Source organism: Cherax quadricarinatus, chromosome 34 (assembly GCF_038502225.1).
Source record: "Cherax quadricarinatus isolate ZL_2023a chromosome 34, ASM3850222v1, whole genome shotgun sequence".
NCBI lineage: Eukaryota > Metazoa > Arthropoda > Malacostraca > Decapoda > Parastacidae > Cherax > Cherax quadricarinatus.
Window position 1 is genome coordinate 1,758,656 of NC_091325.1, and position 15,896 is coordinate 1,774,551.

The window sequence follows — 15,896 nt, forward strand, 5'->3', positions numbered from 1 at the left end:
AAAATTTTACCTGTGCAGAGCTCTTGTAAAATGTTAGGAATGCAGTACATGCCCTTGTTCTACTGCACACACATATATACATGTACACTGAGACAGTACTGTAGCCCCTTTCCTCAAATCTAAGATTGGAAGCTATGAACATTAGGTCTTACTATATTACTGCTTGCTCAAACATTTATCAAAACATTGAGGAAAATTACAGTTTCTTATAGAACTAAAGTAAAGCTTTCTTAATAGCAGTCTTGACTAGTGACCTCAGAGCCTACAGATGTTCAGGGGAAGGAGTGGCAACCCAGGTACATTGGGACACCAGCTTTCAAATTTGGTAGCCTAGGAGATGGATGATAGATTTGTACATTAATGGTTATACAGTAATACATACAGTATAAATGAAAAACTTGAAAATCTTGATTGAAGAGATAAAAAGAAATCTTCAAGCTGGTGCTAAAGGAAAATTGTGGAAAAAATTTTATAACTAAGGATGGTTAAACCAGTAGGTCATTTGTTACACATTAAATACTCAAAATAAAAATCAAGAGCATAAAACAAAAAAAAATCTGTTCATACTTGGTTCAAAAAATATAAATTTAAAACAACTTTAAAAGGAAATAAAGGAAAATAAACAAAGATAGTGGGGTAATTATTTGAGACAAATGTCCTGTATTTATTCCTACACCAAATTTTTCTTAAGCCTCTTATTAAACCTTGTCCTGTGATTCTTCTTTCCTGTGAGACTGTCATTCTGCTTTAGATTTTAGTTTGTACAAAATCTTTAAAAATTCATATACAGTAATGTTTATCTTTTTGTTTCAGGTATTTGAACGCTTCAATGTACTGGTGAGGTTAATGCTGGATGAAACTGATATAGAAGATTGTATGTCTATTAGCAGTGAAGATAGTACAATATAAATTTTAGTGATTTTTGTTTTTCAAAGGTCTTTTAAGATTTATATTTTAACAAAAAACTTTTGATATTAAAGTACTGTACAACATTCAGTTTGTAGTGTTTGTTTTAATTACCATCTGTACTTTAAACAAACTGTTGTTTACAATATTTGCCAGTCAAAGAAAAACAAGAATTTAACGAGTGGAAGGACTTAACAATTGTGTAAATGACTATTCATTAAACAAATGCTTTTGATAATGCAAATAAAAATGTAATTTTGAATGAACTAAAGCTGACAGTGGTGGCCAGTTGTTATACTGGATCCTTGATTATTTTGTTAACTGAAAGTTTGTGGCATTATTTCAGGGATATGAAAGTGAAATGAAACTTAGCACTCTCAAAATTTTGTGCATAATACCCATGCAGTTTACTGTACTAAACCTTTCAGTGACTGTCACGTAGATCTACGCCATTTACGCCAGGATCCATCGTGTAGTTTTTACATCATGAACTTGGGCCAGATAAGCTGTGAGCAGTTGATTTTGGCTTAGATATGAGAGAATAGGTCTGTGCAGTGAGTGTGCACATCATAAAAAAATATCCTGCTCCACGAGGTTCACAATGGGAAAAGCAAAACTCTGACCTTGTGTTTGGTTGAAAATAGTGATCTGAGGTGTTTTCTAGGATAATTTTTATGGTTTTATTGACTGTTTCTTGATATCATTTGATAGTGTGGAAGTCATACTACTGAAATAAAGATGATTTTGCTTTTGTTTTAGGACCGAAACTAGCTTGAAATTATGCTCAAATTAGCAGAAATATTCGATTTTTGCCAGTTTTTCTGAAGATGAGTAAGGCCTCCTATACCCCCAGTCTGTTTTATGGGTTTTTAATAGGTCTGATTCAATTATTTGGACACGATAAACCATGACCAAGCATTCCTGGTTATATCTTCTATTTTTGTGTGATTATGAATTCCGATTGGAAGGCAAGTGTAATGTAGGAGATGCCTGGGGACATGATTAATGAATAGAGGAAATATTGTTTCAGTGCTAGGAATATCTAAATTGTTTTATTTTGAATTTGAATTTGTATTTTTTTAATTTTGTGTAAAATTGGCCAAATTACCAACTTCTGTGCACTTTATAAGGTAGGTATAATAGTTGTTCAATTGATGATAGAGCAGAAGGCCTATTAGCAAAATAGCTAAGAATTTTGTTAAATGAACTCAAAGTGGGCGTCAGGACTGCTATGAACCTTCGTAATTTTGTAAGTTTTCCATCAATTTCGCACTTTTGTTGAAATTACCTTCAGAAAAGGATTCTCTACCATTTCCATAGCTTTTTTAAGTGGACACTTAGAGAAATACTGATTGTGGGGGGTCTGGACAGTGAAAGAGTTAGTCAATACCTTATTAACATCAATATATGCTGATAATATTCTTGTACATACCAAAACCTGTTGCAAAATACAAACCATAATAAATTACAGACATAGTCTTACAGTTTCTGTAAAAAGAAAAAAAAAATTAATATTCTTGTACATACCAAAACCTGTTGGAAAATACAAACCATAAAAATAATTTTCATATAGTCGGACTTGAGTCCTGGAAATGGGAAGTACAATGCCTGCACTTTAAAGGAGGGGTTTGGGATATTGGCAGTTTGGAGGGATATGTTGTGTATCTTTATATGTGTATGCTTCTAGACTGTTGTATTCTGAGCACCTCTGCAAAAACAGTGATAATGTGGGAGTGTGGTGAAAGTGTTGAATGATGATGAAAGTATTTTCTTTTTGGGGATTTTCTTTCTTTTTTGGGTCACCCTGCCTCGGTGGGAGACGGCCGACTTGTTGAAAAAAAAAAAAAATAAAAAAATAAATTACAGAGACATAGTCTTAGTTTCTGTAAAAAAAAGAAAGATTATAGGTTTTTAATAAACAATAATTTAAAATGCCTGCATTTTAAAGGAAGGGTTTGGGATATTTGCTGTTTGGAGTGACATCTAAACTATCATGTCTGGGCACCACCTCTGAAAAGAGTGATTGTGTGAATGATGGTAAAGGTGTTTATTTTTTGGAGTCACCCTGCTTCGGTTAGAGACAGCCAATGTGTTAAATTTAAAAACAAAAAAATCAGAATGGACATTTGACACTTATTTTGCAAATATAATTCTAATAATAATAGACAAATTGATAATCAGAAAAAAAAATTAGAACAAAATTGAAGGTAAATGGCAAATCTATTGCTTTCTCTTTTAAATATCTTAACAGTTGTAGTAGGTGGGACAGAAACAGATCAAGAATGTGGAGATAAGTCTCAAAACTTAGAACTATAATTTAGCACAGTTTAAAATGTCTGAAAGTATTTATACTAGATTATTATCAAATTATTACACGCCAGCTTTAGTTACACAATTTAGCAATTAACCATAAATATAATTTAGTAATACAAAACCATAGAAGCATTTGTAGACTTGAAAAAAGACAATTGAAGCCTAAAATACAGTTATGTTACAGTTTTCCAGGAAGTGTCTCAGGTCAGCATCTTTAATGTAGCTTAATATTTTGAAGGTGTAGAGTTAACAGTAGTAAGTACGGTATGTATGGTAGTAACATTTAGTAGGGCGAGTGATTTGATTAAAGCTGTGATGGATATGTGGATCAGCAGACCACCAGCAGCAACAACCTGGGTGACCAGGCAAGCACCAGACCAGCCTGATGCATGGCCCAGCTCTGGGAGTAGAAAAACTCTCATTACTCATCAAAGGTAAGGGTATATTGTACTGCCTGTAATTTAAGTGTGTAAGAGATCTATTATGATAGTTTTTTTTTTTTTTTTTTTTTTTTTTGTGTGTGTGTGTGTGTTGTGTGTTTTGATTGGTTTGTGCCAGATACCCCCCCAAGGAAGGTTCTTTGATGCTGGTGAGGGGCTCTTGATCTAGGGAACTGGATCTGTGCTCTAGTTCCCTGAATACCTTCCATTCTCCCCCACAGGTGCTGTATAATCCTACAGGTTTAGCGCTTTACCCTTGATTCTAAGAATAATAATTGTGCCACATAGCTGAGGTAGAGCCCCAGGCATAAATTTCACAATGGTGTTATGGGTAAATGAGAATGAAGTACAGTACAGTGTTAGTCGAATAGATTTGGGAACAATGAATTTTTGAGTATGCAGTAAACCATCATTTAATGCAAAATTGGACTCTGCAATTTTGTCTTAACTACAGAATTAAAAACTGCAACCAAAAAGTCATGCAGTATTTGATTACATTTATGGGGGAGCACCAAATATGTAGCTGTCATGTAGTGCTTGCAGAATGGGTGGCATTTAAGTTTGATCCAAGGGAGGGGAGGTTAGGTTATGTCCAGTAACTTTGATTAAAAGCCTCTAACTAGCATCAGGGCATCTCCCTTGAGAAGATCAAAAAAGTCATAGCATGTAACTGTCATAGAATGTAAAAATTCTTATTACACTGCAAAACTTAGCAGCTAATGTATGCACCTATAGGTAGTACTCCTCACAGTGGATTTTGTCCTGTCCCCCTGAGCATATGGGTTGAATGGAGAGGCACAGCTTCCATTCCTGCACTGCCACCCATGATACCTGAGGTTGCTTCCTGGGGGGCATTGCGTGTGGTAGTCCTGTGAATTGCTGTTAAACATTTTTATAATACAGTACGTACTGTTAAGGAATGGGTCAGAGTATTGGTATCTGTATTGGCTGATTTTGGTGGTATTAGTATTGGCCTACTGAGCTTTAGGAAGGCAAAAATTTGGTGTCATATCCCTAGTAATGATAGACTAAATATTAGCACTACTCAAGATAGGACTGCATTAGTAAATAAGCTCTTGAAAACCATCCCCTCAAAGGAGGTTCCTTGATGCTGGTGAGGGGCTCTTGATCTAGAAAATTGAATCTGCTCCGGTTCCCTGGATTGAGTCTGAATTGTACCTTCCATTCCCCTTCCCCCCCCATGCGCTCTATAATACTACAGGTTTAGCACCCCCATAATTATTATAATCTTGAAACCCATCAAAGGTAATTATTTATGTTAGTTTGATCACTACCTTTGTGGATGGACATTATCTTGGCCTTTCTGAGGTCCATGATAACATGGTGCATTCTCAAAGTGAATTATTGAAAAGTATTGAAATGGGTGGAGATAATTCACATGCAGCTTTCTTGTAGATAAATGATAGTTATTTTTTCTGTACTACTATCTCAAATTTTAAGTGATTAAATGATTGAGGCTGTTTCAGTGATTGTGGTATATGCCAAGTAGAATAATTATTATAATCATAGGGTGGGAGGGGGCAGATAACCCTTAACTTCCTTTAGCACTTCAAACTGTTCTAAGTTGCATCATACTCTCCACTCTCGCTAGTCTCTGATCAAGCTTGTTAAACCTTTATCATGCCCTGCCCTGCAGTACTGTATGACCCTTGTGGGTTTGGCGCTTAGTTATGATGATTACTACTAATAATATAGCGCCTGGAGAAATTGCAGGCATTCCGGTTGGATGGAATGAAGGGAAGAGCAGGTCCAATTCTTTGGATCAAGAATCAAGGACCCCAATGGAAATAAGTCACTATCTTGACTTTCTTGGGTTATCCTGGGTAATCTACACATATGCTGCTATATATGATAATTTATATAACTATTTGTGTACCTATACCTGAATAAAACTTCCTAGAATACTTCCCTAAAGGGTTCATGCAATCCTAAGACCGTATAAACCTTTCAACCCAACAATAACAAGGTCTGGATTATCCTGAGCTGCATCCTGCACGTATCCTCGAAATATACTGTATATACTGGCCACTGCTGCCTCATACTTGAACCATACACACTGTTTAACCATAAGTAGGTGCTGATGACCTCTGGTAATCAGAGCACTTAAAGCAGGAGGTCAGGAGAGAGAGGAATCAGCGGGCGTGTGTATGTTCCAGTAAAAAGTACATGGCAGACCTTGGTAAGGACAAGCTGCTACCTCCTGCAGGCAGCCAGGAGGACAAGCCATCTTCAGACAGCCAGGAGAACAAGGCATCTTCAAGAAGTAAAGATGAACCATCTTCAGACAGCCAGGAGGATAAACCATCTTCAGACAGCCAGGAGGACAAGCCATCTTTAGACAGCCAGGAGGACAAGCCATCTTCAGACAGCCAGGAGAACAAGCCATCTTCAGACAGCCAGGAGAACAAGGCATCTTCAAGAAGTAAAGATGAACCATCTTCAGACAGCCAGGAGGATAAACCATCTTCAGACAGCCAGGAGGACAAGCCATCTTTAGACAGCCAGGAGGACAAGCCATCTTTAGACAGCCAGGAGGACAAGCCATCTTTAGACAGCCAGGAGGACAAGCCATCTTTAGACAGCCAGGAGGACAAGCCATCTTTAGACAGCCAGGAGGACAAGCCATCTTTAGACAGCCAGGAGGACAAGCCATCTTTAGACAGCCAGGAGGACAAGCCATCTTTAGACAGCCAGGAGGACAAGCCATCTTTAGACAGCCAGGAGGACAAGCCATCTTTAGACAGCCAGGAGGACAAGCCATCTTCAGACAGCCAGGAGGACAAGCCATCTTCAGACAGCCAGGAGGACAAGCCATCTTCAGACAGCCAGGAGGACAAGCCATCTTCAGACAGCCAGGAGAACAAGGCATCTTCAAGAAGTAAAGATGAACCATCTTCAGACAGCCAGGAGGATAAACTCTCTTCAGGCAGTGAGGACAAGCCTCAACCCGAGATCATTAGACTCGTCAATTCCGGCGACATTAATGCCATAAAGAATTTATTGCTGACGGGAGAAGCTAAAGTGGGAGAGAGTGACAGCAGCGGCATGACAGCGCTCCATCATGCTGCCTACAAGGGTAATGCTAACCTCTGTAAGATGCTCCTAGCACATGTAAGTATGATTATTGTAGGATTATCCTTGTAGCTCTGGCACTACCCCTCAAGGGAGGTTCCTTGATGCTGGTGAGGGGCTCTTGATCTAGGGAATTGGATCTGTGCTCCAGTTCCCTGAATTGAACCTGAATACCGTATTTCGCACTTATAAGACTTGTTTTAGTTTCAATGGCTCAGCATCGGATGTAACTGGGAGAGCTACAGCCCACCTCACACCCCAAAATTATAGCTCTTGTCACTGACCTTCAGTTTGTAGGATGCAGGGTGGTTTTTGGAGACATTTTATGGAAAAGAAAATCCCTCTTAATCCGTGAAATACGGTACCTTCCATCCACCCCCCCACATGCGCTGTATAATTCTGTGGGTTTATCGCTCCCCCATAATTATAATAATAGTCTGGCACTGTAGGTAGTGGAAAATGTAGTATTGTAAGTGAAAATATAAATTTAGATAATGATGAGATTTGTTTGGATTTTTAGCTTGGGGCACGGAGGGTTAGCTACCCAGGATAACCCAAGAAAGTCATTGCATCATTGAGGACTGTCTGTCTTATTTCCATTGTGGTCCTTCAATGTTGTCTCCCAGGATGCCACCCACACTGGTTACCTAACACCCAGGTACCTACTTACTGCTAGGTAAACAGTGACAGGTGTAAGGAAACATGCCCAACATTTCCACCTGTGCCGGGTATTGAACCACAGACATTCAGTGTGTGAGGGTGAAGCGAGTGCATTGCCTCCATACCCATGGGACACCATAGCCTATACTGAAGTTCTCTTATCACCCTGAAGTAAATTTTTTTTATATATAATTTGAATAAATGTTCCCTACCTACTTACTCCTTCCTCTTTCTCAGGGATGGGACAGCCCCACCCTAACTAACTCCTAGGGATATTTTCATTTACAATACTGTAGTGGAAAATCCCTGCGAGAGGTTCTTTGATGCCAGTGAGGGGCTCTTGATATAAGGAATTGGACCTGCCCTCCCCTTCCTTGGATTGAACTTGAATGCCTTCCATCCACCAAGGGGTTTAGTGCTCCCCCATGAATGTAATAATAATGTAGTGGAAAATGAAAATATAAAAAATGCAGTGGTTAATTCTTGAAAATGCTTAGTAGTTTAATGTTAATATTTATTACTTTAATTAGTTGACTAAACATTAAGCATTCTCAAAATATTAATTAGATACAGTACAGAATAGAATTTTTTGAAATAAAAAAATTGGGAGTTTAATTTACAATCATTAGATGGTACTGATTACTATTATTTTAAATGGGAAAACACTAATCCCACAGGGGTCATACAATGCTGGGGAGATGTCAGGCAATCAGATATGATCCAAGGAAGGCAAAGATTTATCCACTTCTTGGCTCAAGTTTCCACTCACTAGCATCAAGGACAGATAGTCCTGAGAGTGGCTATTAAAGTTTGAATAAAGTGATCCATCCATCCTTTAACACAAGGGCATTTGATACAAGGAATTGGATTTACCCTTCCCTTTCTTCAGATTAAAGTTGACTAGTTCCCCAGGTGTTATATAACTCATGCTGGTTTAGCTCTTCCTTAAGAATATTATAATAAACATCTGAACTCCATTATTATTTTTATTTTTTCTATTTTCTAGGGACTAGATGTTAACTCTGATACACATGACCATCGATATTCTGCATTACATTTTGCTGCACTTTCTGGAAGCACAGAGACAGTACAGCAATTATTAACTGCTGGAGCTAAGACCTACCATACCAACACGTTGGGTAGAACTGCTGCGCAGATGGCAGCATTTGTGGGAAACCATGCAGTCGTAGCACTGATAAACAACTATTTGCCTATAAGTGCAGTGATGAAGTATACAGTGCCAAGAGGGCTTGAGAAAGAGGCAAAGCTGCCTGTTATAGCTGCTAAACCCCTCTATGATCTTATCATGCAGGTGAGAGACTAGTGTTATTTCCAGATTTTGAAGTTTGTTCAATCATTGCATAACTTAAGCAAAATGCAAAGTATCATGCATCTCAGCATAAGAAAAACATGATATAGGCTCTTAAGAGAGTGAAATATACAGGCTTAGGATATTTTTGTGAATGCAACTTAATAATATACATACATATATGCTTATGCATATTCAACAGAATATGCATGATGTGTGAGAGGATGGGTCAATAAATAATCTGCTGATCTTTAGTTTTTATATTGGCAGGTTAATCTTCATCCAGTGAAAATTTCCATCTTCGTGGAAAATTCAGAAGTGCTTCAAAATAATATTACAAGTGCATGGAAAGTTTTGGAAATTATGTGTGAGAAGGAGAGTAAATGCCCAGAAAATGTTAATGAGGTGAGTCATACAGCTAAGCAGTATGTACATAGCTCATCTACTATTTAAACCCCCTTAAGGGGGGGGGGGAGGAAGGTTCTACCTTGATACTGGTGAAGATCTGATCAAGAGATTTGAAACTATCCTTCCCTTCCTTGCCTCTAACCTGATACCTCCCATTCTATAGGCACTGCTGTACAACTCAGAGGTTTAGCACCTCATCAGTTTATAATAGTCTTGTACCTCTATTTTCTCTTACATGTCATGTATGTGTACTAGGTACAGACATGGACAGTTTGTTGAGGTAAACATACCATTTATTATTCACTGTAGCAGAATAATTTACTTATGCTGTATATTATCTGTATTATAATACAGATCTTTTCTTAAGACTATCACTATTTTGGGGACTGCTGCAAATGTTTAATTTTTTAATATAAGCTGCATTTCTTGTGTAATAACTTAACTAGTATATGGATTTCTTGGTCAGTGTTTTAAGCCATATATGTATGTGTTCACTTAAAGAGTATACATATTTAAGTACATATTAATTTTGTAAGTGTATCTTGCTATGGGTATCTCGCCTGAATATTCTTTAAATAAAATATTTAAAATACATTTAACAAAAACTTCTTTCATTGCAGGTTATTTGTATGAAGCTTCATTATCTAGCATTTGTTTTAAAGACCCTAGAAAAGGAACTGAAAAAACTTGAGCCCATGATGAAACAAAAAGAATTTGCCAAGGACAACTTAATATTTGAAAGTATCATCAGGAAATGGCTGAGGAAGCGTCAGCCAGATGGATTTGAGGAACATCTGGAATATTACATTAGAGATGCAATAAAGTCTTTTCCATACATTGAAATGCCATTATTTATACAACTTGTCAGAAATATAACTTCAGGAAATATTGGAGACACATTTGCTCTCACTATACTTAGTGGGTGTATAAATGGGCAGCGCGCTTTTGACGATAACTCTTGTTCAACGTGTGGTCAAGAGCTCGAAAGCTTAAAGAGGTGTTCAAAGTGCAAGAGTGCACAATATTGTAGCCGTAGTTGCCAAAAACTTCACTGGCCAATTCACAAGAAGTTCTGTTAAAATTTTTAAAAGAAAACAAGTAGAACTGAAAAAACAAAATAAACATTTTGTGACTATAGCAGAAATTATAATGGCATTTAAAGGTGTAAGTTCTTTGTATTTTTGCACCCTGTGTTTTTTATTTATTAATATTTGTGTAGTATTAAACTTTGTGATTGCATTTAATTGCTGAAAAACTTACTAGTTTTTACAGAAATTGATAAAATATTTTTTTCATTGGGATACTGTACTAGTGCCATATTTTATAATTATTGAGTTACTGGTATATAAATGTCATTCTAAAAACTCTGAATTGCAGAATCTATGAATATAATATAATCACCCAATTCTGACAATCAAAACGTAATAAAAAATAATTTTTATTATGTTTTGATTGTCAGAATTAAACAGTACTATGTTTGTGTAAAATGGTGAAGCCATGAAGAATGTATTCTGTTAGCATAGTTTACTGGCCAGTGCAGTTGTTTATAATAAGTATTTTCAAAAGAGGATATTTTACCTGGAGATGGGATGTACAGTGCCTGCACACTGAAGGAGGGGTGTTAATTTTTACCACTGAATACATCATTGCTTAATTAATCATAAGTTAATTTTAAGGGCTTTTGGCATGTACACCCAATCACTATATTTCTTTGTACAACTATGTATCATGTCCAAATAAAAAATAAATAAATAAATAAAAATGTTGCAGTTTACAACTGTAGTGTAAGCACGCCTCTGGCAAGACAGTGATGGAGTGAATGATGAAAGTTTATTATTTTTGGGCCACCCTGCCTTGGTAGGAGACAGCTGATGTGTTAATAATAAAACTAGAGGGCATTGTACTGAAATGGGAAAAATGTAAATTCTAGAGAACAGTGAAATGTGTGCTGGATAGTCTAATGGGACGTGGAATATTTTTTTTCTTGGATATTCACTTGTGAAGTGAACCCCAGATGCTTGTGACCACAGGCAAGGGTATAGCCATTAAACTGTGAACTGCCGTATACCCGACAGTTAATTAATGTTAGTTAGGATGGTTGAAGGATGTTATGTGTACGTGATACACAGAATAATTGCATAACACCAACAAATGAGTTATTGTACTTTTATCACCTGAAATAAAAAAATTATCTTTATTCCTCTTTACTTGATTATTATCTTAAACAAGATTTATAGTGTGTGGGATATTTCTTCATTGGAAAAGTGGGTGCTCAGCACCACTTTGCAAAGATTTTCGTGGTGCCCGGACAGTCCACCATCTCGATTGTCGACTACCACCAGTTTTCCAGCATCATCAGGCATACGAGGGCACAGCCGGAAGTTAAAAGCACAGATGTGTCACAAGGATGTAAGGAAACACTTCTTTAGCCTACACAGTGAAGTGTAGAGGCAGGATTCATACGTGGTTTTTAAGAATAGGTATGATAGGGCTCATGTAGCCATGAGTATGTGAACTCAATAGTGCCCAGCAGAGGGTTGGGGGTCAGGAGGTGAGATTAAGACCCCTGCAACTACAATTAGGTGAGTACAGCAACAATTATCACCAACATCATTGCAATCAACTACCAAAACCTATCACCATCACAACTGGAACAACTGTCATTTCCTACCTGAACATTAACAACAGTCACCACTACTGACACCAATCCTTACCACAATTACCCGAAAAACCTCACCACTACTAGAACAATAATCCTCGCCACTACCTGTGGCTCAGTTGGCAGTGCACTCGCCTCACACTGAGTAATCATGGTTCAATCCCTGGTACGGGTGGAAATTTTGGGCATGTTTCCTTACACCTGTTGTCCCTGTTCACTTAGCAGTAAGTAGGTACCTGAGTGTTAGACTGGTGTGGGTAGCATCCTGGGGGAACAAGATTAAGATAAGATTTCGTTCGGATTTTTAACCCCGGAGGGTTAGCCACCCAGGATAACCCAAGAAAGTCAGGGCGTCATCGAGACCTGTCTAACTTATTTCCATTGAGGTCCTTAATCTTGTCCCCCAGGATGCGACCCACACCAGTCGACTAACACCCAGGTACCTATCTGCTGCTAGGTGAACAGGACAACAGGTGTAAGGAAACATGTCGAAATGTTTCCACCCGGGAATCGAACCCGGGCCCTCCGTGTGTGAAGCGGGAGCTTTAGCCATCAGGCCACTACAATGGAAACATGACACAGTCCTTAGTAATGCACTGACTTTCTTGTGTTATCCTGGGTGGCTAACCCTCCCTGCCCTTCCAGGGAAATTCCTTGATGCTGGTGAGGGGCTCTTGGATCTGTGCTCCAGTTTCCTGAATTGAGCCTGAATACCTTCCATATCCCCCCCATGTGAGCATGGGGGGGATATGGAAGATATGGGGGATATGGTTATCCTGGGTTGCTAACCCTCCCTACCCCGGGTTATCCTGGGTAGCTAACCCTCCATACCCCGGGTTATCCTGGGTGGCTTAAGATAAGATTTCGTTCGGAATTTTAACCCCGGAGGGTTAGCCACCCAGGATAACCCAAGAAAGTCAGTGCGTCATCGAGGACTGTCTAACTTATTTCCATTGGGGTCCTTAATCTTGTCCCCCAGGATGCGACCCACACCAGTCGACTAACACCCAGGTACCTATTTGCTGCTAGGTGAACAGGACAACAGGTATAAGGAAACGTGTCGAAATGTTTCCACCCGCCGGGAATCGAACCCGGGCCCTCCGTGTGTGAAGCGGGAGCTTTAGCCACCAGGCCACCGGGACACCCTCCCTACCCTGGGTTATCCTGGGTGTTAACCCTCCCCCGGGGTTAAAAATCCGAACTAATCTTAACTGTTCTCACCACTACTATCGGAACAGTCACCACTTGGAACAACAATCACCACTACTGTAACAACCACCACTAATAACAATCACCACTAACAATCACTACTGTAACAATCACAACCACCACTATAACAATCACCACCACTACTGTAACACCACTAACAATCACCACCACTATCACCACCACCACTAACAATCATCACTAACATTCACCACTAACAATCACCACTAACAATCATTAACAATCACCACTATAACATTCACCACTAACAATCATCACTAACAGTCACCACCACCACCGCTAACAATCACCACTAACAATCATCACTACCACTAACACTCACCACCACTAACAATCATCACTAACAATCACCACCACCACTAACAATCATCAACAATCACCACCACCACTAACAATCACCACCACCACCGCTAACAATCACCACCACCACTAACAATCATCACTACCACTAACAATCACCACCACTAACAATCATCACTAACAATCACCACTAACAATCATTATCACCACTATAACAATCACCACCACTAACAATCATCACTAACAATCACCACTAACAATCATCACCACCGCTAACAATCACCACTACCACTAACAATCATCACCACTACCACTAACAATCATCACCACTACCACTAACAATCACCACCACTAACAATCATCACTACCAATCACCACCACCACTAACAATCACCACCACCAGGGGTCCTGCTCAGTCCTGGCTGCTTCACTTTACGCTTCACCTCTCACCCGTGAGGACGTCCGCTCGTTACTTCTGAGAATTCTTGAAGAAAACCCACAGAAAGAATATACTTTTATCACGAAGACAGAACAGTTTTAGAGGATATATTCGTAAGTGTTGAAACTTTAAATATATTGAGACGTTGGATATTTTTGACAATATCATCCAAGACTTCAAAACTATAATTCACGTTAATATACAAGTGTGGTTCTAGGCCTATAGGCATCAAACATGGGTTTGCTAACATTAGTATTGGCTTGTGCCATAGCCGGTCTGGCTATTTACGTGTGTGAAAAGAAAAAGAAAGGAAGGAAAGCGAATGCATAGATAAAAACCTTAACAGAATGAGGCACAGCTACATCAACTTGCACAACAAATTTAAAATGCTGATCAGGATAAATTTGCTCACTACTAGTTGAGAAAATGTAAGAAATTAGGATATACACCAAGAAGATATATTCAGATAATGCTTGGATGCAACATTGAACATTCCTGCACACAATGCAGCACCAATAGGCTAAACACTAGTTTACATTACTGCTTCTAGACCTAGGTGTTAGTAGGCTTGATGATGGCTTCCTGGGGAGGACCTAACCACACTTTTGGGTTATTAACTCTCCAAGGTTAATAATCAAAATATAGTTTTTAAATCTAGTTCGCTTTTTGAGTGTATAGAGACGCCATGCTTGCTTAGACCAGAATGATCTTTCCTACATATAAAAACTCCAGAAAGAAACGATACTATTACTACCTCTGGGTTTAGCGCTCCCCCTAGATTGTAATAATAATTACTACAACAGAAGCACAGATAATAACAGCAATATTGACAACACCTCGACCAGGAGTATCAGAACTACTGGATCTGAAATAGCAGTCGGTATCAAATTTGAACAATTTAAGCGACATATTCTTGTACACCTGGACCAAATTCTCTCTGCTGACTAAATGAACAACACACAATGAAACTAAAAAACTTCCTTACTGCTATTTATCGAAAGTTAATGAGACTAATCATTTAGTATTTTGTCATTTAGACAAAAATATTTACCAACACTGAACCAGGATCCTCCAGCCAGTGTCATATCAATATAAAAAAATGGTATAAATATTAGGGAAAATTTAAGAAAGCCATATAACCAATAAGAACACGTTAGCACTGCTGGCCTACCAATAATAAGTCAAAAGTAGCCCATTGAATATATTTGAAATCTAGTCCTACGAACAGTAGGATCAAAGGAATTAATTACTGTAATAGGAAAATTGTGTGGATAGTTATAGGAAATAAAAATAGTAACATTTTGATAAAATACTTCAAATTCGAGATCACTACAGTTCAACCTATTTAAAAAAAAAGGTGTAATTCACTACAAAATCCGCTAATTTATTAGCCACTGGATATTGGGGCTTAGTAGCTCTTAAAGAACACTGTCGATATGCAAGTTATATATGAAGCACAAGGATATCACTAATGAATGATGCACAGGACACAATAACCAGTGTATGTTGCACAGGACACAATAACCAGTGTATGTTGCACAGGACACAATAACCAGTGTATGATGCACAGGACACAATAACCAGTGTCTGATGCACAGGACACAATAACCAGTGTCTGATGCACAGGACACAATAACCAGTGTATGATGCACAGGACACAATAACCAGTGTATGATGCACAGGACACAATAACCAGTGTATGATGCACAGGACACAATAACCAGTGTATGATGCACAAGAATATTGTTACTTCTTGCTACACAATCAGTACCATAAGCCAGTTAGGGCCTGGACAACGTTAAGGAAGCAGCATGACCTGGCCTGACCTTATGGAATGGCTGGATGAGAACAAAATTGTCATCATTGCAGTCACATGCTCAGGTGAGTAAGTTCATTATCTATATCTGTCTGTGTATATTATTATTGTATGTTTGTAAGCGTTCAGTATATATAAATCTCTTGTATAATCTTTAGTTCAGTGATGTACCTGTAATGGCCTAGCTCCTCCAGACTGGGTTAGTCTTGCAGTTCTTATCAAACACCTTCTTGCAGTCCAAAACTCAATAATCCACTCACTCCTCTTGTTTATGGTCGCATAAGATTCTGATTCTTCCCAGTATTCCCATGGGAATATGCTGTCTG

General features: G+C 38.4%; 2 protein-coding genes and 1 long non-coding RNA gene across 4 annotated transcripts in view; all 3 read left to right on the plus strand.

The window, feature by feature from the left end:
* mute (muscle wasted) overlaps nucleotides 1-1,003 on the plus strand; it is a 49,674-nt gene extending 48,671 nt beyond the window's left edge. For both annotated transcript variants that reach the window (XM_053783488.2, XM_053783489.2), the window contains exon 26: nucleotides 814-1,003. In XM_053783488.2, the coding sequence (XP_053639463.1) occupies nucleotides 814-909 (96 nt within the window). In that variant the 3' untranslated portion in view covers nucleotides 910-1,003. The remainder of the gene's footprint in view (nucleotides 1-813) is intronic.
* Nucleotides 1,004-5,712: 4,709 nt separating this feature from the next.
* Nucleotides 5,713-10,894, plus strand: LOC128693694 (ankyrin repeat and MYND domain-containing protein 2). The gene is made up of 4 exons (XM_053783490.2): nucleotides 5,713-6,791; nucleotides 8,419-8,724; nucleotides 8,992-9,126; nucleotides 9,750-10,894. The coding sequence occupies exons 1-4, from the start codon at nucleotides 5,847-5,849 to the stop codon at nucleotides 10,206-10,208; spliced, it is 1,845 nt and encodes a 614-aa protein (XP_053639465.1). The 5' UTR covers nucleotides 5,713-5,846; the 3' UTR covers nucleotides 10,209-10,894.
* Nucleotides 10,895-13,749: 2,855 nt separating this feature from the next.
* Nucleotides 13,750-15,468, plus strand: LOC128693695 (uncharacterized). The gene is made up of 2 exons (XR_008407757.2): nucleotides 13,750-13,867; nucleotides 15,112-15,468. It is a non-coding gene; the product is annotated as an uncharacterized lncRNA (long non-coding RNA).
* The last annotated feature ends 428 nt before the right edge of the window (nucleotides 15,469-15,896 follow it).